Source organism: Poromitra crassiceps (assembly GCF_964638095.1).
Source record: "Poromitra crassiceps genome assembly, chromosome: 20".
Lineage (NCBI taxonomy): Eukaryota > Metazoa > Chordata > Actinopteri > Beryciformes > Melamphaidae > Poromitra > Poromitra crassiceps.
In genome coordinates, this window is record NC_139637.1 from 10,856,106 (window position 1) to 10,876,264 (window position 20,159).

The 20,159-nt window shown below is 41.6% G+C and overlaps 2 protein-coding genes across 2 annotated transcripts in view; one reads left to right on the forward strand and one right to left on the reverse strand.

The window, feature by feature from the left end:
• The first annotated feature begins 5,757 nt into the window (after positions 1-5,757).
• LOC310794724 (uncharacterized protein) lies at positions 5,758-12,142 on the forward strand. Its single transcript, XM_083656745.1, has 6 exons — positions 5,758-6,027; positions 6,547-6,660; positions 6,753-6,965; positions 10,013-10,158; positions 10,905-11,005; positions 11,806-12,142. The coding sequence occupies exons 1-6, from the start codon at positions 5,844-5,846 to the stop codon at positions 11,951-11,953; spliced, it is 906 nt and encodes a 301-aa protein (XP_083512871.1). The 5' UTR covers positions 5,758-5,843; the 3' UTR covers positions 11,954-12,142.
• Positions 12,143-19,340: 7,198 nt separating this feature from the next.
• Positions 19,341-20,159, reverse strand: part of LOC310794387 (ras-related protein Rab-7L1-like) — an 8,978-nt gene continuing 8,159 nt past the window's right edge. The window contains exon 5 of the mRNA XM_083656377.1: positions 19,341-19,800. Coding sequence (XP_083512503.1) covers positions 19,680-19,800 — 121 coding nt within the window. The 3' untranslated portion in view covers positions 19,341-19,679. The remainder of the gene's footprint in view (positions 19,801-20,159) is intronic.

Sequence of the window (20,159 nt, forward strand, 5' to 3'; positions counted from 1 at the left end):
CATGGTACACTAACAAACAAATTGAGCAGAGTAAATCACCTTTGAATCCAATGAAACAAACTCGAATCACAGCTTGCAATTCTGAAACTATACTTGTACATACCTTCAAGCGTTTACAAGTCATTTCCCATATTCATTTGTAGGCTAGTGTGTTGGAGTTTGTCCAAACTCCCCTTACATGCTTGTTGCCTGCATGTGCATGAGGCCATCTGAGACTCTGGGACAGGAAGTGTTTTGGGCCTTATGAGGGGTTTCTGTGTCACATGACATACCATGCAAGGGCAGTTGACTTAAAATGTCTACATCTTGTGGACACCACAGGTAAAGGCGCAGTTCATGTTCAATCAATGACAAAAAACTAAAGAGTACTGCAATAATTCCTTATAAAAAGAGAACATATGAATAGCACAAATAAAGCAAGCAAAAGGCCTAACGAAAGGAGGCAAGCGGGCAGTTACACCTAACATACATGTATTTTGGTGGTGGGAGGAAACCCACACGAACACGGGGAGAACATGCAAACTCCACACAGAATAGACCTGGGACGGACCGGGGTTCAAACCCCGGACCTTCTTGCTGTGAGGCAACAGTGCTAACCACTGAGCCACTGTGCTGTCCAAAGTCTGTCTGTGCTTTTCGGTTCACTGCTTTTCTCCCCCCTGCCATGGTCAGGGATTGAGCACAATAGTCCCTTCTCACGGGGGCTATTTTGTGTCAAAAAGGCAGAATAAACACAGGTGCAACAAAACACTAATGAGGGTTTCCAAATTCAAATTCATTAGTGTTTTGCTTGCACCTGTGTTTACCCTGCCTTTTCGACACAAAATGGCCCCCGTGAGAAGGGTCTATTTGACAAAGAGGAAATATACAAAATGTTTCGAAAGAAAGGAGTAAAAGCAGCATGAGAAACAATGAGAACATCGCTGTAGAAACGCATCATACATTTTCAACCATGTGTGCTATCTCAGATCAGAGGCACTCAACTTGCCTTTGGCTTTAGAGGCATGGAGAGGGACTTTTCATACCCACAAACCCCCTGAGTTATATTTACAAAACAAGAAGTATCTAGCAGCCAGAGCTGCTGATAGGATCTGTCTCAATTTACAGAGAAGACATCTATATTTATGATAGGTGGCTTAGGAGAGACAGGGCATCCGGGTTGTGCAGCACTAGATTCCCTGCCTACCAAGGGGTCATCCCTATGTTCCCCGGGTCCTATGTTCCCCGGGTCCTATGTTCCCCGTTTTTAACACTCTCCGTAACATTTGGGGTGTCTATCCGCTATGCCGACCACCCGCAATGCCGACCTTAGGTTTAGGCGTGAGGGGTGGGAGAGGTTAGGTTTTGGGTTAGGGTCTGGGGGAGGTTAGGAAGGGTTCTATGTTCCCCGGTCCCACAAAAACGGGGAACATAGGACCTGGGGAATATAGGACCCGGGGAACATAGGTACGCTCCCCCTACCAACACGAGGGTGGCAGGTTCGAGGCCCCGTGTTACCTCCGGTTTGGTAACAACAAATGTACATGCCTACACGGTATAATTCTCAGCTGACAGAGCTTTTAGGTGTGTAAAGGATCACAAACAATTTCAACCATAACCCCTATGTATTTGTTGACAGGGCTCCTATATAAATACTGTTGTTATGGGTTTACTAAGTGTGAAGAGGAGGCAACTTTAGAATAGGGAACGTGTGTTGGTTAATGCTGTGTCAAAATACTAGTGAATTAGTTATGAGCAAGACCTCACTTTAGAATGGGGAACATATTCCGAGAAGACTTTTTATAAGCGTTATTTCGACACTATTATCGCTAGAGTTTTGTTTGTTGTTACATAAGAACTGGCCACATTTATTATGTGTTATTAAGGGTAAGCATCCAGAGACTTACGCACATCCACTAGTTGGTGCTGAGCTCAACTGTACTAAACAGGAAAATAAACGGAAAAAAGGGCTCGCAACACAATTTTAGATAGCTCCCGTGGTGGACATTTATTATTATTAAGGGAGAATAACTATTCTTGTGCTACTAGTGCCGCAGGGAATAAAGTCAACCAAATGTATCAATTTGTTGTCTTCTTTCCCTGTGACATTGGCACAAATAGCACTTTATACTGCGGACACTTAGCTGGTTTACTTGGTTGACTTTAATTTCCTCGTATGTGATGTCACCATTGCGACTAATAGGATTTAGTTTTAGGATTTAACCACTGTTTTTACTTTCTTTTTAATCTTTTATCAGGTTATTTGGTTTTTATATTTTTTATCCTGATGAGTTACAATGAACTTTTGAGGCCGCACTTTGGTATAGTGCACTTTGCTCCAGTGCCGCAGGGAATAAAGTCAACCAAATGTATCAATTTGTTGTCTTCTTTCCCTGTGACATTGGCACAAATAGCACTTTACTGCGGACACTTAGTTGGGTTACTTTGGTCGACTTCAACTTCCTCGTATGTGATGTCACCATTATGACTAACAGGATTAGTTTTGTTGGTCAAAGCCAAGTTGTTTCACTTGGTGGGGATTTAGTTCCCCCACACGCCTCTTTGGGACAGGAGTTTGTTTCTCTGTGCTGATGGAACCAAACTCTGTGTATTGTCCATTGTTGTTGTTTGTGTATCTGTGTTACTGACATTATATGTTATGCAGTTGTACCAACCTTTCTGCCTGAAACAAATTTCCCCTCGGGGACAATAAAGTTAATCTCATCATCATCTCATCTCACTACCACCTTATAAGGCCCATACTCAGCAAAGCATATTAAGATCATAATTAATGCACAACAACTTAGTTACTATCAATAAGCGGTAATTAGGAGGTTGTTGTGGGAAAACTTAGTTAATGGCCTAGTAGTTGTAGAATATGATCATCCAGAATAAGGCATTAATAAGTGCTTTATAATGAGTAATAAACAGCCAATATGCTACTAATATCCATGCTAATAAGGAACTAGTTAGTGGTTAATATGTGTTCCTTAATAAAATGTGTTACCACAATTATACAAAAAAGCAAGAGACAGACTTTTTTACTTACAACTACATTTCAACATTTCAACTACATTCAAAGACAATTCCAGTGTGATATGACATTTTGGTAATGTTTTAAATTTTACACCATCCCATTGAATCCCATTCAATTAAAAAAAATATTTGAAGTATGAGGCCATAGCGCAGGTTTTTGCTAATATAATAATCATTATTATTATTTGCATCACTTTTTTTCATGTACAAAAATAATTTAAAATAGACATTTGATAGATTTTGGAATTCCCATAGGAATACTAATATAGATTACCCATGTGTCACAATACTGTGCCAAGTTAAAGCAACAGATAATTATTTTTCTTTCTAAATCAGTATTGTCAGAGCCCAGATCGTGTGTGTAGAAAAATAATATGAAAATCTGAAATTACTAACCTATTATTCAACATTTGTTTTGTATAGTATTTACCAATGCTAGTGACACATTTTCCAAAGAGACTATATACTATGCTAAATATTGAAAGACAGCAACCTTATTGGAGTATGACACTGGTGAATGACGTGGTTATTCTGATTATTCCAGGACTGCAGCAGTTGAAAAGAATTAGCCTAATGTCCTATTACCTGTGGCAGTTGTTTAAAAAGCTGTTAATTGTGTCCACTTTGGTTTTCATTTTCGTTTGCACAATGTCACATGTGTTACATCCCAGGCAAATCAGCTATGGTTACTTACAACAGGTGTATTGATCAGGAGCCAAAGAAGTGCAGTGTCGAGTGTGAAGTTATTTGGATGGGCAGTTCTCAAGAAAGCTGCAAGTAATACCGGAGGCCGCCACACATGGGGCTGTTCTGACCAGGCATTTTGTATAGACGGTTTCACTGGAATTCTGTTTCTAGGGAACAGTTTGGAACCTAGCTCATTCCCTGTCTATGTCTATTTCCAGCTATTGTATTAGCAGACACTGCAACAGGAAGTAAGGTAAGGTTCACTTAGAATGTTTGTCAAGTTGTATAGTTGTATAAAGGACAAAAAACCACCCTCACAGAAAAACCACATGAACTTCACATGTGAAAAATCACATGTGATCACATGTGATTTGCACATGTGAAATTTCACATGTGAACACGTGAAAACATGTTAAAATTAAAGCTCACTACAACACCACTGCAAAAACAATTGCAATCACAATATTATCATCATCATCATCCTCATCATCATCATCATCACATTAATAAAATCAGCATTGAGAAATTAAGTGCAATCAGTGTAAATTGATATTGATTTAATTTAATCCAAGAGCCAGGAGAGTAGCAATTTTCGGTGGCGGCTTTAGCTCAGGAGGTAGAGCGGGTCGGCCAATGACGCAAGGGTTGGCGGTTTGATCCCCGCTCCCTCCCAGCTGCTGTTGCTGTGTCCCTGGGCAAGACACCTAACCCTCCTTGCTCCCGATGGTGTGTAGGCACCCTGCCGCCATTGGTGTATGAATGGGTGAATGTAGACTATCTACTGATTGTAAAGCGCTTTGGATAAAAGCGCTATATAAATGCAGGCCATTTACCATTTTAGCTGCTAAGAAAAACCTTGCTTATTTACACTAGCTACACTTACAGAGCACTTTAGGAAACACCACCATACTAATACTGGGTAGGTATGAGCTTTCAGCTCAGTGTCAACCAGCTACCAAAGTGACATCGGCCTTAAGGTTTGAAGTGTTGCATTCTGAGCTGCCTTTCTGCTCACCACATTGTTGTTTTTGCAGAGACTCTCTGTGTTGTTGCATTTGGAGATGCAACACCTCGCTCACCACAGCTCTTTCTTCACACCATTATGTGAAAAGCCCAGGAAATCAGCAGGTTCAGAAATGCACCAGCCCCATCTTGCATCAGCAGCTATGACACGCTCAAAGTTACTGAGATCACATTTTCCCACCATTCTGATGCTTGGTGTGAACATGAACTGAAGCTGCTGACCTCTGTATCTGCATGATCTTATGCATTGCATTGCTGATGGTTGTCTGAATGGATAATTGCATGAATACTAATGACTTATTCTTTGTAATCATCTTAGCCGATGAAGACTGTGATGCACAGTTGGTTTCACTATTGTTGACAAAATGTACTATTGTAAGTGGCTTTGGACAAAAAGCCTCTGCTAAATGACATCATGTAATGTAATGTAATGAATAAGCAGGTGAACGGTTGATCCTAATAAAGTGCTCAGCGAGTAGACATCTCCGGTATTACTGGTCACTACATAATCGTTACAGGTTTGCTGTCATGAAACATCATTTTGGTTGTTTATAGAACAATAACATGTGTTTGAATGTGATTCATTAAAAATGATCATGTTGGGTATTATGTATATCAATATGCAATTTACCACAAAATGTCAGGTGCTGGAAATGCACATTGAAGACAGCATGTTTCTAACTGACAATTATTCACTGGTATCACACAGTACATGTCAATATACTGTAGTGATCGCTTTCATTTAGCCAAAAATGACATGTAATACCTTTTATTAAATTCATTCAAAGTCTTCACTCCATTTATTTTATGAGTTTGGACAGACAGGATGTAGATTGTAGAGTGTAACTTGGCTTGTTGGCAGAGGCATACAACCATGAGGCGGTTATGTTTAGTCTTTGCAGTGCACCAATCAAAGATGCTTCTTCTTTTCTCTCTTTATCATTTGTCAGTTTGGAAATGATCAAACTTAGGTTCTTCCTCATTTTTCTGCAGCTGGTCAGTGAGCTGGAGTAGTTGAGCAGAGCAGAATAGACCACCTGACACTACAGTAGAGGCCTACATCTGAATTAATTCAGGTACACAGCTAAAGTGTGGTGAGAAAACCCTGTGATAGAGCGATGTCTGAGGATGTTTACGCCAATCCAGACCTCACCAAGAAAGTTAAATTTCACGGGGGAGAGAAGGAGGAGAGGATTGTGGACATCTATGAGAGCGCAGACACCCTGAGGATTCATGACAACGACCGGGTGGAGGAGAGTACAACACCGACGCTGCAGGACCCTACAGCGGGTCAACACCAAAGTATCTAAATCTACTATCTATCTATCTATCTATCTATCTATCTATCTATCTATCTATCTATCTATCTATCTATCTATCTATCTATCTATCTATCTATGTGGCAACTAGTGACTTAACACACTTTTTGAGTTTTTGTAATTTGCTACTTTTTTTATTTATTTTTGTAATTTTTTTCTTTTTTTTTGTAATTTGCTACTTTTTTTATTAGAATGTTGTTTCTTTTACTTTTTGTTCATATGTAAAAGTTTTGTGAGGGCAAAATGTTTAAAGTCAAAAAGAAAGAGACAGACAGTATCTTGTGCAGACAACATGCCACTAATTGGAAAAGTGCAAGCTAAGTCTGATTGATATAACGGTGTGTTAAAAACAGAGCAGTCATGTTGTATTGCATTTTAAAACAATGATTGGCAATAATAAGTTATATTGCTTTCACATGCAAAGAGTAAGTTTGTACCATAACTAGCAACAATGTGGCTTAGTATTACTTTTCAAAGCAACATCGTTCATTTGTGCCCACAGTCCCTCCAGTCACAATCAGTTCAGAAAAGAGGAATCCTTTCCGAGTTGCTGCAGTGTTTCTGGGGCTGCTGTGTCTTCTCCTCCTGGCTGGGATCATCAGCCTGGGAGTCCAATGTGAGTGTTCAGTTTGGCTGTTATAGATCATAAATAAGTGATGATAAACATATGATATGATCTGCCAACATGTCGTTCACCTGCTATGGCAGTTATTCAGGGCAAAACCAGGTGGAACCAGCTGCAGGTGGACAATGCTAACCTGACCAGTGAGAGAGACCAGTTACAGACCAGCAACACCAACCTGACCAGTGAGAGAGACCAGTTACAGACCCGTTACAACAACCTGACCCAGGAGATGAAGCAGTTAGAGAAAGAGGAAGAGCAATTAAGAGCCAAAAACAGTAAACTGACCAAAGAAAGAGGTGAGTTTTTTTTTTACCTTTATTTATACAGGGGGAGTCTCATTGAGAGCAATGCTCTCTTTTTCAGGAGTGCTCTGTTCACATTCACACACACATTCACACCTGGAAGCTGACCAGTACAACCACAGTCTGGTGGTCTGCTGTATATATAATTATAAGTAATTATAATTATATATATATTAGGGGTGTCACGATACACTAATTTCACGATACGATACGCTACACGATATTGGGTTCACGATAACGATACGATACGATATTTTAACAATATTTTTTTTAACAAAAGTAAATAATTTTTATGTATTTATTTATCATTTATTTAACCATGTGAGTCCCGTTGAAATCAAAACCTCTTTTCAAGGGAGTCCTGGGAAAATACTGGAAAAATAGTCTTTCATTTGAAATACACAAAATACAAAACAAATGCTGTTTTTGGAAATTGTTATTATAATAACTAGAAAACAACGTGGAAGATAATGCTTCTCTTGCAATAGAATGTGTCACACTGTCACAAACTAAATGTTTGTTGCCTGGTGAAAGAAAAATAAAGTATACAATCTATTTCTTAAATAACATGCTCAATGGTCCCTAAACTTATGTAATCTTATGTACCCCTTGAGCTGTTTTGCCATGCCAGTAGTAGTCTACCCCCTCACTCATGCGTGTTGATTCTGCTAAATTTGTTCTATTATTATTCAGGAGCAAAAATCTTTTTTTTTTCTTTTTTTTTTACGATATCATTTTTTTCTGACGATACGCATATCGTGACGTTTCGATATCGCGATATATCGTGCGACGAAATATCGTGACACCCCTAATATATATATATAATTATATATAATATATATAATTGTACTGGACATTGGCCACATGCCACATGCCAAACCAGGCTTTTCAGCGCTAAAATGTGGGGATATATGGCATTATCCTATCGTCAGCATCACACAATTACTTTGCGCTAAGATCGAGCTTTGAAAAGCACCTCTTAGCTGCGCTCCAGGTGCTAAAACACTCGCTGCGCTTGAGCACACCATAATCTCCACACTGCGCAGCGCAGAAACGTCATTACGCACAGACGTGCCACACCAGGGCATCAAATTATTATGCTAAAATTGGGTAACCAGCAGATTAGTCGATGAGGCAATCAACTAGCCTATAATTCACTGAGAAACTTTTATCACATTGCAAGGAGGGGTTATGGTAAATTAATTGAGAAAACTTGTACATAGCCTATCCACCTTATTTCTAGCTGCCATCAGGGCCGATTTTACACTTCATGGGCCCTGGGGCTATTCATCTCTGCAGGGCCCCCCCCTCAAGCGGAAGGGAGGGGAATGTCGGGCGCCGCCGCAAAAAATCGGAGTGTTTTTTTTTAACCTTTTTTAGCCGTATTTAAAGGAATATCTCATTTTAAATCAACATTAGGATTATACTGTTGTGATGTCAATATTCAGTATCTTCTCCTTTTCTCACTAACTTTCATGTCACCACCTGCTCTCCTGTCAGCATTCTAACTTACAAACACAAACTGTAGGTTTAGCCATCATGTTCTTTCATAAACAGCCTGATTGGAAAGAAAACATTGCCACTGAGATGTCACAACAAGCACTTTTATTATTATTATTTAGTATTTATTATTGCTGTTATTATTACAGTGCACACACACATGGTTATTCAATTATTGCAAAAAAAAAAAAAATTTTTTTTTTTTTTTTTTGGGCCCCTTGATGTCCCGGGCCCCGGGGCTTCAGCCCCGGTAAGCCCGTTGGTAAAATCGGCCCTGGCTGCCATGATGCCTGATGGGTGCTTCTTCCGCTTCCGGTGTAATAGACTGTTTTACAGTCTATGGTTTTAACTTGACAAAAAAAAGTCTATGAGGATTTTAGCCATTCTGCTCTACAGCCGTGTCGTTCGGGTGCTGGGATAACGTAATGCATTGTGGGTAGTCGGCTACTGTGGCTAATGCTAGCGGCTAGCGTAATAGTTACTTTACATGGCAGTAAAACGCCACTGAATGACCAAATTGATTTAACTTTTAACCATTTCGAGTAACACTGTTTCCATACAGACCCCCGGCGTTTATAACGTGACTATATTTATAACTTTTATAACGTAGGCTACTCCAGTTTCCGGTTTATAATTCGGGTCTGCAGCCGAGTATAACAAAGGAAATGGAAAGCTGCAACAATATAAGTCACGTTAAACCGGACCTTGTACCCACAATTATTTTTTACAGTGGGGCATTCAAAAATAAGGTGGATATTCACCTTCACCTGCTATAACCTGGAGGGTGGTTGGCATCACAGCCGATCTGTCACATGCTCTCTCCATCTCTCTCTGTCCTCGGCACGAGTCGGCAGCCCAATGTTTCACAGTTTTAATTGAGTCCACTGTAAATCCAATCTTTTATTTTGTCTCCGCCGTTCACCCGCTGCAAACACGTTTCTATTGTCCCACCCGAGTCAACAAAATAACCCGACTTGCATCAAAACTCAGATGTTTTTAACAGGTATATTGATGTGATGGTGTCGTTATGAGATAGAGATAGGGATAATATATACAGTCAATAGGCCTACACCTATCCAAATTACGCCGTATGGGGAGAATTACAGCATGCCTCACGCAAACTGTATTACAGGGACTGCAAGACGGGAATCTGATTGATGTAACGTCCAGGCATTGCCAGGCCACACCTGTGAAGAATTCTGGTGGTTACAGTAACACCGCCCAAATCCCGTTTGCGCCATGCATAAATGATTTGGCACGCCTCTAATCTGTGCTTGTGCCCGTTGTTTTAAATATGTTTTAAAAGTTGCCTTTTAACGATGAAAGGGATGTTTCTCCAGTCAGTGATGTTTCTCCCAAACACTCTGTAGTGTCACGTTGTGTTGTGTTGTGTCGTGTCGTGTCGTGTCGTGTCGTGTCGTGTCGTGTCGTGTCGTGTCGTGTCGTGTCGTGTCGTGTCGTGTCGTGCTGTCTCATCTTGACTTGTGTTTTGTTGTATATTGTGACTCAGGATGTGTCACTCATTTTGTGTCATCAAACAGAGACAGTTTCCTGTCCTAACAACTGGCAGAGGTTTGGCTGCAGTTGTTATTTCATCTCCACTGAAGAGAAAAGCTGGGAAGAAAGCAGAGTTGACTGTGAAGGTAAAGGTGCTCGGCTGGTGATCATATCTAGCAGAGAGGAACAGGTGAGCTCAAGTCACATGGTGGATTAAACAATCAAGAGCTTCTGTTTCTCCTAATTTAATGATCCTTCTTATCAAACACTAACTCCTTATTGAAAAGATGGAAGGGAAATGTGTAATTTTACAGCAATTTATTTATTTATTTATTTATTTATTTATTTATTGATGTGCTTGCATTCTGAAATGTATCAAGGAAGAGGGGTTCACAATTACACAAAGCGGATGCCTATAAAGTGTAATCTACCTTGTAGACACAACAAATGAATGAATGATGAATGAATGAATGATGACTGAATGAAGTAACATGGAGAATGATTGATACAGAATATTAACACTTAAGAAATAAAATGAAGTAAATTAGTGAAAATTAGGGGATATTCATATCCTCTTTCTATTTTCTCTAGTCTAGATAATCACACAAAATTTCATTACATATTTATTCCACTGCAGCCTTATATCATTTTGCAGCACTTATTGAAAATGATGGCAACTCTTTACAGTATTGGTGATTCCCCCCCCCCCCCCCCCCCCCCCCCCATCCACATGTTCACATACATGTTCACATGGTCACATGGTCACATGGTCATCTCTGTTCATTGTTTAGTATCTCACCTCATGAGGAAAAGTGATATTGTGAAGTCCGGACATAACACTCTGTTCCATCCAACCAGGTTGAGAGGACAGTAGAAAAAAATGATGCAATTTGCTGTTATTTGTAGCAAACTGAGTGTCTGTCTGTTTGAAACCAGGAATTTATCGCCCCATTTAACGAGAATACCTGGATTGGTCTGACTGATGCAGAGACAGAAGGGACCTGGAAATGGGTAGATGGAACTCCACTGACTACAGTGTATGACGTTTTCAAATTAATATTTTACTGACTCTCACCGCACTCCTTCCTCCAAACTATTTCAAAGGTAGAAACAACAGATGAGAAAGAGATTATCTGTGCTATGCTATACTTTACATCAGTGGTCTTCAACAGGGGGTCTGGGGCCCCCAGGGGGTCCACAGAGGTACAGCAGCGGTCCTCCAATTTTTGTCAGTAGTTTCTGATTTTTTTAAATGTTTTTTAGACTAAAAGACTAATATTGAGTAAACATTAATAGGCAATAATAAGCTACTTTTGACAAAAAATATTTACAAAGCAAATCTGATGAAGCAATATGTGAAACACATAGTTTGCTCCTTCTTGCTTTTTTAATGTAATATATTAATAAAATGTGTCAATCCTATCCTGGTGTGCACGTGACTGGATTATAAATGTTATTATAGACCAGTGAGGCCACGCTTAAAATGCAACACAAGTTTATTTTACTTTTATGATAAGGTTATATCTTGGTGGAGTGCAGCTCTGAGATAATGAGCATTGAAATGTGACATTCCAGCTGGGAAAACTGTTATGTGCTTTCTGTCTTTTTAAATATGTAACAACAAAATGGTATTTATTAAAAAGCCATTAATACAGTATGTTGATAACTTCATCTTGATTAGAAAAATAAGAATGAGAAAAAAAACATATACAACAACATACAACATATTCCATGCTCGAGAAATAGAATTATGCAGTATAAGTCCATGAACTATTTAAAATGGTTTTTAATGTAATGATTTAGGTGATTGTCTGAGAGTTGTTGTTTATATCTGTAGGTACTGGAGTGATAAACAGCCTGATAATAAGGGACCGCAACTCAATGAAGACTGTGTAGTGAATCTGAACATACGTCCTCCTTTCAAGCAATGGAATGATGCAAGCTGCAGCAGCCAAAACTACTGGATCTGCAAGAAAAACATCTGAAATCATTTTCTCTTTGCCTGTTGTGTCTGCTTCAGCTCTGTCTGTCTGTCTGTCTGCCTGTCTGTCTTTCTCTCTGTCTGTCTTTCTGTCTGTTTGTCTGTCTGTCTTTCTGTCTGTTTGTCTTTCTGTCTGTCTGTCTGTCTTTCTGTCTGTCTGTCTGTCTGTCTGTCTGTCTGTCTGTCTGTCTGTCTTTCTCTCTGTCTGTCTGTCTGTCTGTGTGTCTGTCTGTCTGTGTGTCTGTCTATCTGTCTGTGTGTCTGTCTGTCTGTCTGTCTGTGTGTCTGTCTTTCTCTCTGTCTGTCTGTCTGTCTTTCTGTCTGTCTGTCTGTCTGTCTGTCTGTCTGTCTGTCTGTCTGTCTTTCTCTCTGTCTGTCTGTCTGTCTGTCTGTCTGTCTGTCTGTCTGTCTGTCTGTCTGTCTGTCTGTCTGCCTGTCTGTCTGCCTGTCTGTCTGTCTGTCTTTCTGTCTGTCTGTCTGTCTGTCTGTCTGTCTGTCTGTCTGTCTGTCTGTCTGTCTTTCTGTCTGTCTGTCTGTCTTTCTGTCTGTCTGTCTTTCTGTCTGTCTGTCTGTCTTTCTGTCTGTCTGTCTCTCTGTCTGTCTGCCCGCCCGCCCGCCCGCCCGCACCTCCGTCCGTCCATCCGTCTGTCCGTCCGTCTTTCTGTCTGTCTGTCTGTCTGTCTGTCTGTCTGTCTGTCTGTCTGTCTGTCTTTCTGTCTGTCTGTCTGTCTGTCTTTCTGTCTGTTTGTCTTTCTGTCTGTCTGTCTGTCTTTCTGTCTGTTTGTCTTTCTGTCTGTCTGTCTGTCTGTCTTTCTGTCTGTTTGTCTTTCTGTCTGTCTGTCTGTCTTTCTGTCTGTTTGTCTTTCTGTCTGTCTGTCTGTCTGTCTTTCTATCTGTCTGTATGGCTGTCCTTTCTGTCACATGAAGGTACAGAAAAGAGGTTTGACTGCAATATTTACTGTTGAAGGTCTGAATAATCATCTGAGCTGAAAAGCCTCTGTAACGTGCATCTGTACTCAAAGTATTTCATGTTGGAATTCTTTTATTTTCACTTCATCATCATCATCAATCATGTCCACTTTTACCTACACCAGCCATCGTTGTTGATTATTTCACAACACAATCGGTCAGCTCCATGGCTCAGACTAAACTGTGCCCGGCTTGCCCATTGGGTGGGCCTCGCTTTTTCAAGCACTGTGATTGGCTCGAAGGTACGAACACCGCCAGCCTGGCAAAGTTGGTGTAAAAACTAACTAACCAACTCAGTTGTTTAAGCCACCAAATTCTTACTGTTGTGTAATAAATTTTTTCAGACTGTCATCAGATAGCGCAGCTAACTGAATATATTATGCTTGTTATAAGCATCACAAACTGCACGTCCAGTTCAAAGAGAAAACATTTCAAGAAGCATCAACTGGACCAGTTCGTTCTTCACTCTTTTAAGTTGTGAAAACAATCTCTCACGCTTAGTCTACAGTTAGTGACAGAGTGAGAGATCTCTCACCCACAGTTACCAGGCAGGGTTAAGAAAAGCCTGACTGTGGTGAGCACACTTGGGGAAGTAGTTTTCAGCCTACCTTTTCTTAGCAGTTCCTCAGGTGAAGATGTTTTCTGTCACCACACAAAATGCTTGAACTGGATACATTCAAATATGATGGAGGGGGTGGGGTGGGGGCACCTACACACCAATCACAATTCTTTCTCATGATGCATGATTATTTTAGTATTGAAGATTAATTTCGGACGCGGAGTAGGCCTAATATATAAAGAAAATATGACAACGCTTATAAAGAATTGAATTTGAATGGGTGGTGCCCCCCCCCAACAAGGCACATTGCCTGGTGCCCCTGGGCACTCGCCCGATGCGATATATGGATAAACCTGGCCCAGAGTCTTAGTTATTATTCTGGTCTTAATCGTGCGCATGTGCACTGTGAGGGGGCCCTTTATGTATCCAGGCCCAGGGGCCCATCATGTCATAATCCACCTATGACTACGCATTCCACAGCGCTGTATTTACATTATATTGTGTTTGTACATAGGTATAACTACATACGTAGTTTGTACTACGGCTACGTAGCATTGAGGGAACGTCAACATTGTTGCATAATATTAGCCACATGGTATTAATGATACACAGCTGGTGCTTATCTTGCCCTCTAGTTTTAATTCATTTTTGTACGATTTGTTTCTTTTATTTGATTGTCCAAATTCTGATCTATTGTAAAAATGTGCTCATAATTTTTTACAAATAAACTTGATTGTTATCATGATTGTCCTATCTCTCCGTTTATCAAAGCCTTACCCAGGCGCGGACTGCATAATCGGGCACGTCGGGCAAATGCCCGGTGGCCTGGCCTGGCCTGGCCTGGCCTGGAAAAAAAAAAAAAAAAATTGGGTGCCCGCAGTCAGGCCACTCACTGAACAGCAGGCCAGGTGCCGCCTACTGGTTTACTAGTGGTTTTATTACTTTATTCAGGGTTAAAGTGGGTGCATCTCATTGTAAAATTGGACTTGGCCCAAATTGGGCTTCAAACGGCCCAAATTGGGCTTCAAACTGCCCAAATCTGGCTTCAAACGACCCAAATTGGGCTTCAAACGGCCCAAATCTGGCTTCAAATGGCTCAAATTGGGCTTCAAACAGCCCAAATTGGGCTTCAAACGGCCCAAATTTTTCACCGCCGCCCTTCGGACGCCGGCACACGTGTCGGCCGGCCCGTATCGGCCTGGCCTGCTTGGTATCTAATGCCCGGCCTGAATTATAATCCCAGTCCGCCCCTGGCCTTACCCCATGTCAAGTCAAAGTCAAATTAACTCATCATTGAAGAAGACACTGATGAAGATGAACCAGGAGATGAGACAGAAGCAAAAGCGCACTGGCAGCATAAATCTGTTTCCTCCACAGCTGGGTTCAAAAGAGCCGATAAAGCTCGGACAGGAGAACAGGCAGCAATGTGATCTATGCAGATCACATAGTACAACTATTTTATAAGCATTTTACGAAATGTCTATGGGAAAATAAATGGTGGATGAAAATCTCTGGTACAGTGCTGAAGCAGGAAGTGATGTTCCACTTTGCCTCTCTATAGGCTACAAAGTGTATTGAAATGAATGAAACCCACTCTGTACTTGTACCTCTATCATCAGAGTAGCCTACACATCGAAGTCAAATTCCAAGTCACCAGAACCAAGTCTCATAAGGGTAAATGGACTGCATTTATATAGCGCTTTTATCCAAAGTGCTTTCCAACATGTTTACATTCACCCATTCACACACACCCACACACACACACACACACACACAACACACACACACACACACACACACACACACACACACACACACACACACACACACACACACACACACACACACACACTGCGCTGGCAGTGCCTCTGACTGTGTTTGGTGGAGGAGATCATCACAGTCCACACCTCTGTCTCACAAAAGCAGACACACACACACACACACACACACACACACACACACACACACACACACACACACACACACACACACACACACACACACACACAATGGTGGAGTACTGTATGCAATAAGTACACATTGGTACTGGTATACTTTAGTTGAGTATTTCCATTTTATGCTACATTGTACTTCTACTCAATCAACATTTTATTTTAAAACATCATCTTTCAAAATAACTATACAATACTATTGTTAAAGCTTAGACTACTCAAAAGTATACTGTAGCAAAATTGTTGGCTAGCTTCACGTTGCCACTTTGAAACGCTGCTTACATGTAGGCTGTCAATAAATCAGTATTACTATTCCAATAATTTATGAATAATATAACTCCCTAAATCACCGGTGTGTGTGTGTACACACGTGCGTGTGTGTTTTGCCAGGTAAGGTTTGGGCCTGTGTTTTTGTATATGCACGTGTGAGTCCATGTGAGTAAGTGAGTGAGTGAATCTGATTTGTGAGCTGTCTCATGGACGCTCTGCAGGGAAGGAGAGCCTGGATGTGTCTGATGGTCACTGCTCGCTGACCCGTTCCTGCACTTACCTCTATTTGTAGACGACAACGTAAGGAATAGTCAATAATAAGCCGGTGACACACAGTGCCGCCCTGCTGATAGTGAATCTAAAGATGGATAATAATAATATTAAGAAAAGACTTATGAGCTTCTTAAATCCTATAATAAAATGGACAGGTGGATGGGCGGGGTGGTGTCTGGTTGTCTGTCACTCACGGCTGACTGATACAACCCACACTGATACTAGTTGTTTATAATAACATTCCAAACATATTGAGTATCAAAACAGACTTGTATTTACATGAAGATATCACAGATGACTTTAAAACAGGTGCTAATTATCTTCAAACACCTACTATTTGATTGTGATCCACAAAAGTACAAAAAAAAACTTTCGTCAGCTGGTTAGCACATCTTCGAGCAGACTTCTAGTGTTGTGGAACAAGCAAAGGCTGACCAGATTATTTCCAATACATGCCCAGTATCCTGTTAACAGCTGTCACAGTCACGTACATTCACTGACACAACCTCCTATTTCTCTGCCACAACACTTTGACTTCCTCTGTTGTTGCTATGGATACGGCCAGCGTTTCTGTTTCCGTCATTGTGATTGGTTGGCTGGGGAAAAGCGGTTCACGACGTCACCCCGCGCTTTTCTGAAAAGTTGAACATTTCTCGGGTCTCAAATCTAGGCCTTAGCCCGGCCCGGGCCCTATACCTGTTCAGGCCCGATGTGAGCCCTACGCTTGTCAGAATGTCGGGCCCGAGCCAGGCCCTACCCCCTCCCCCCGAACCATATGTGTTTGATACATTTTGGATAGCCCTAAGCCTATCAAATCAGCACTATACAAAAAAGTGCATTAAAACACCCGTCCCCCCGTCCCCCCCCATTCCCCCATAGAGTCTAGAGATGGTGGTGGTGAGGAGGACTCCTCCTGAGATCTTGATGGAGAAGAAGAAGAGCAGGCTTCTGGAGATCTCAGAGCTGGACGTTGAAGTGATGCACTGGAGGTGAATGGGGTGGAGGAGGGTCGCAAAGTCGCTCTGAAATGGCTCTGAATAGGCGTACAGACAGTATATTGTGTTCAATAGATTCGGTTAGGTCAGAGCTATGGAATATTACATCATCCTTGCGTGTAGTGGTAAATAAACAAGTGGGTAAACTATCCAAGGTGAGTAGTTTACCCACCTTGTATTCCCCTCATTGATTGATACAGTTGATCTGAAAATAGGAGAGTAAACTCTGCCTGATTTCAAAGAGGTGGGTAAACTGCATGTAGTTGCATTTACCCTCCACTACACCCCTGATTTCATCCATCTTTGCTCACTCAATCTCTTAGCCTTTCTTACACTCAGGTGTGCATAAACGACTGTACAGGTTAAGAACTTATTTTTTTTAAGTGAAATGATCAGTTATCTTATTATCGGTATTGCAGGTAATTATAGAGGGAATGCACGTGACGTCACGGACGCGACAGTCAGTGCGGGTACGCCCACTCAGCTGCAGTGAGTGTCAAAACGTCTAAACAAGCCAGGTGGCGCCGCCGGGTCACGGTGTTTAGCGTTCAGTTTCCGCGAGAAAACAACGAAAATGGTAAAGTGCTGTTGTGCCATTGACTGTAAAAATAGATTCAACAAGGCGTCGGAGGTATCTTTTTACAGGCTGCCGAAAGCTAATGAAACGGTCCCGGTCTTCTCTGCAGCTATCCAGGGTTTCAATGAGGGCTCATTCATTCTCTGGCTGTGTTCTACCTGCACAGATGTAACGTTACATGAGTGATAGTGTTCACTCTGAACAAAGCTAGGGACAGCGTATGCTATATTTTTCTTAATAAAAGTTGTAATAAAATAAATATGTACCTCTCCACATACAACCAGAATATCCATTGCTGTCCTCGTTACTTTAATGTCGCCAACAAATCCAGCCTTGAAGTACGACCACGCTACGTCCAGGCTCTTGTATGCTTTCATGCTTTGGTTTGTGTATTTCCCCGGCGTCGATATTAAGTACATATAAATGTCAGGAAACCCTATTCCTGGCCACATGTCTACGTCCATGGACCACTGGTTCTTTGGCAAGCTGTAAGGGTCACATTCGAGTCCAACTGCCTTTATTTTAAGCAGATAATCGTTTATATTAGCCGTGGTTTCGCTACTACCCCTGGCAGAAGCCACGTTTGTTTTGGAAATTTGACACTCAGTGCTGCTCAGTCCGGCTGAGGGGGCGTGTTCGGGAGGGGGCGTGGCGTCGGTGCATTCCCTCTATTGGTTATCCGTATCGGCTGAAAATAATCCCTAGTACCAGTCATCAGTAGCCAGTGTTGGGGGTAACTCATTACAAAAGTAACACATTACATGTAATATATTACTTTTAGCAGTAACTCAGTAATATAACTTATAATAAGTTATATTATATTATATTATAATATATTATATATTATATTACTGATAATCCTATAAGTAATAAGTTACTTATTACTTATAGGATTTCAGTAATATTATACCAGTTACTTTGTCAAGTAACTCAAGTTACAAATTGAGTTACATTTTATTAAATCAAAGCACATATTTAAAAAAGATACAATCATTTCCTAATAAGTTTTTATGCAAATAACCACTAAAGATGACAATAATAAAGGAAAAGAATAACATTTAGAATTTTGGATTGTTTACACTGCTTCAAGGCGGTTGAAATTATTTTTCGGGATGTTCCGGGGCGGCCATGTCATTCTGCTGCTGCTGTTGTTTTGGTAAAATAAATGCAAAAGTAGTGTAATAAGTAACAAGTTCCTCTACACAGAAAGTAATATTGTAAAGTAACTTATTACTTTCAAATGAAAATAACTGGTAATATGCAGTATATTAAATTTTGAAAGTAGCCTCTATGTTGATGATTTGGTAGGAGAAGGTGTTGTTGAAGCAGCAGCAGCTCTGCTCCCTGTGCACCTCCAGACAAACAGAGCGTGGGCCTCCTACAGTACCTGCTGCTGACGGAGGAGCTCCCAGCCAGGCTATTTCCTCCCGTGGACCAGAGACACACAGAGAGAGAGTTTGCCTCTCTGATGTGAATGTGTATAACATCTCCCACGCTTAGCAGAACTACTGCTGTTCTGACCACACGGTCTGTTTAATTCATCCTGTTTGTATCACCTAGCATTCTGTGGAGCTGACTGTAAACACTACTGTTATGTAGTATATATAATGCACACAATACATGCTGATCACTTTCTGAGTATAATGGCATCTGCCCCAGCGCGAGGTCTGCACGGTGACTCACGGAGACTCGCGGGGCCCCACCCCCACGGAGCTTTGCTCGAGCATAAGAGCACCTTTACTGTCTAGTCCAGTCATTCTTGCACATTCTCTGGCTAGTCACACAGGGACAGGTATTTAGCTAGTAATGAAAAATTCAGGGAGACAGAAACATTTTGGTGTAGAGAGTCTCTGTGAATCAGCCGCTGAATGAGACTAACCTTTCTTTTGAAAAGCTATGTTGCTTTAATGGATAGTCTATGGAGAAACTAAGGGCATTTCAATGGGGAAATGAAGGGGTTTGCTTTGGTAGTGCTCCCTCTACTGGGAGCTGCCCAGTACAGTACCAGTTGTCTACTGAGGGCCGGTAAGCTAAGCAGCTTCACTGGGGGATGGGGTCCAGTGCCTGGCTCACAGGCAGCTGAAGCAGCCTGAGGTCTGGAGGCTGAGGAAGACTCTGGTGAGCGTTCAGTTCGCTCAGCAGCACCCCCTGGTGTTGGGCTGTGAGTCGAGCTGAGGGTTGACGATGCCGTCGTTAAGTCTGGGGTGGACCGAGTTCAGGACAGACTGGACGGACAGAATCTCCTGCACCAGCCTCCTGAAACACAAAGTAATTGTTTATTAGCTTTTAACATTTTTATATATCAAATAATAGGTGTGCACTCTGAGGTGTGCACTCTGAGGTGTGAGCTCTGAGGTGTGCACTCTGAGGTGTGCACTCTGAGGTGTGCACTAGCTCTGAGGTGTGCACTCTGAGGTGTGCACTAGCTCTGAGGTGTGCACTCTGAGGTGTGCACTCTGAGGTGTGAGCTCTGAGGTGTGCACTCTGAGGTGTGCACTAGCTCTGAGGTGTGCATTCTGAGGTGTGAGCTCTGAGGTGTGAGCTCTGAGGTGTGCACTCTGAGGTGTGCCCTCTGAGGTGTGAGCTCTGAGGTGTGAGCTCTGAGGTGTGTCCTC

Bases quoted from the DNA above. Each gene is read 5' to 3' on its own strand.
- LOC310794724 (XM_083656745.1), top strand. From the start codon at position 5,844: ATGTCTGAGGATGTTTACGCCAATCCAGACCTCACCAAGAAAGTTAAA. The intron at 6,028-6,546 runs GTATCTAAATCT...TTGTGCCCACAG, and splicing joins TACAGCGGGTCAACACCAAA to TCCCTCCAGTCACAATCAGT. The intron at 11,006-11,805 runs GTATGACGTTTT...TTATATCTGTAG, and splicing joins GGAACTCCACTGACTACAGT to GTACTGGAGTGATAAACAGC.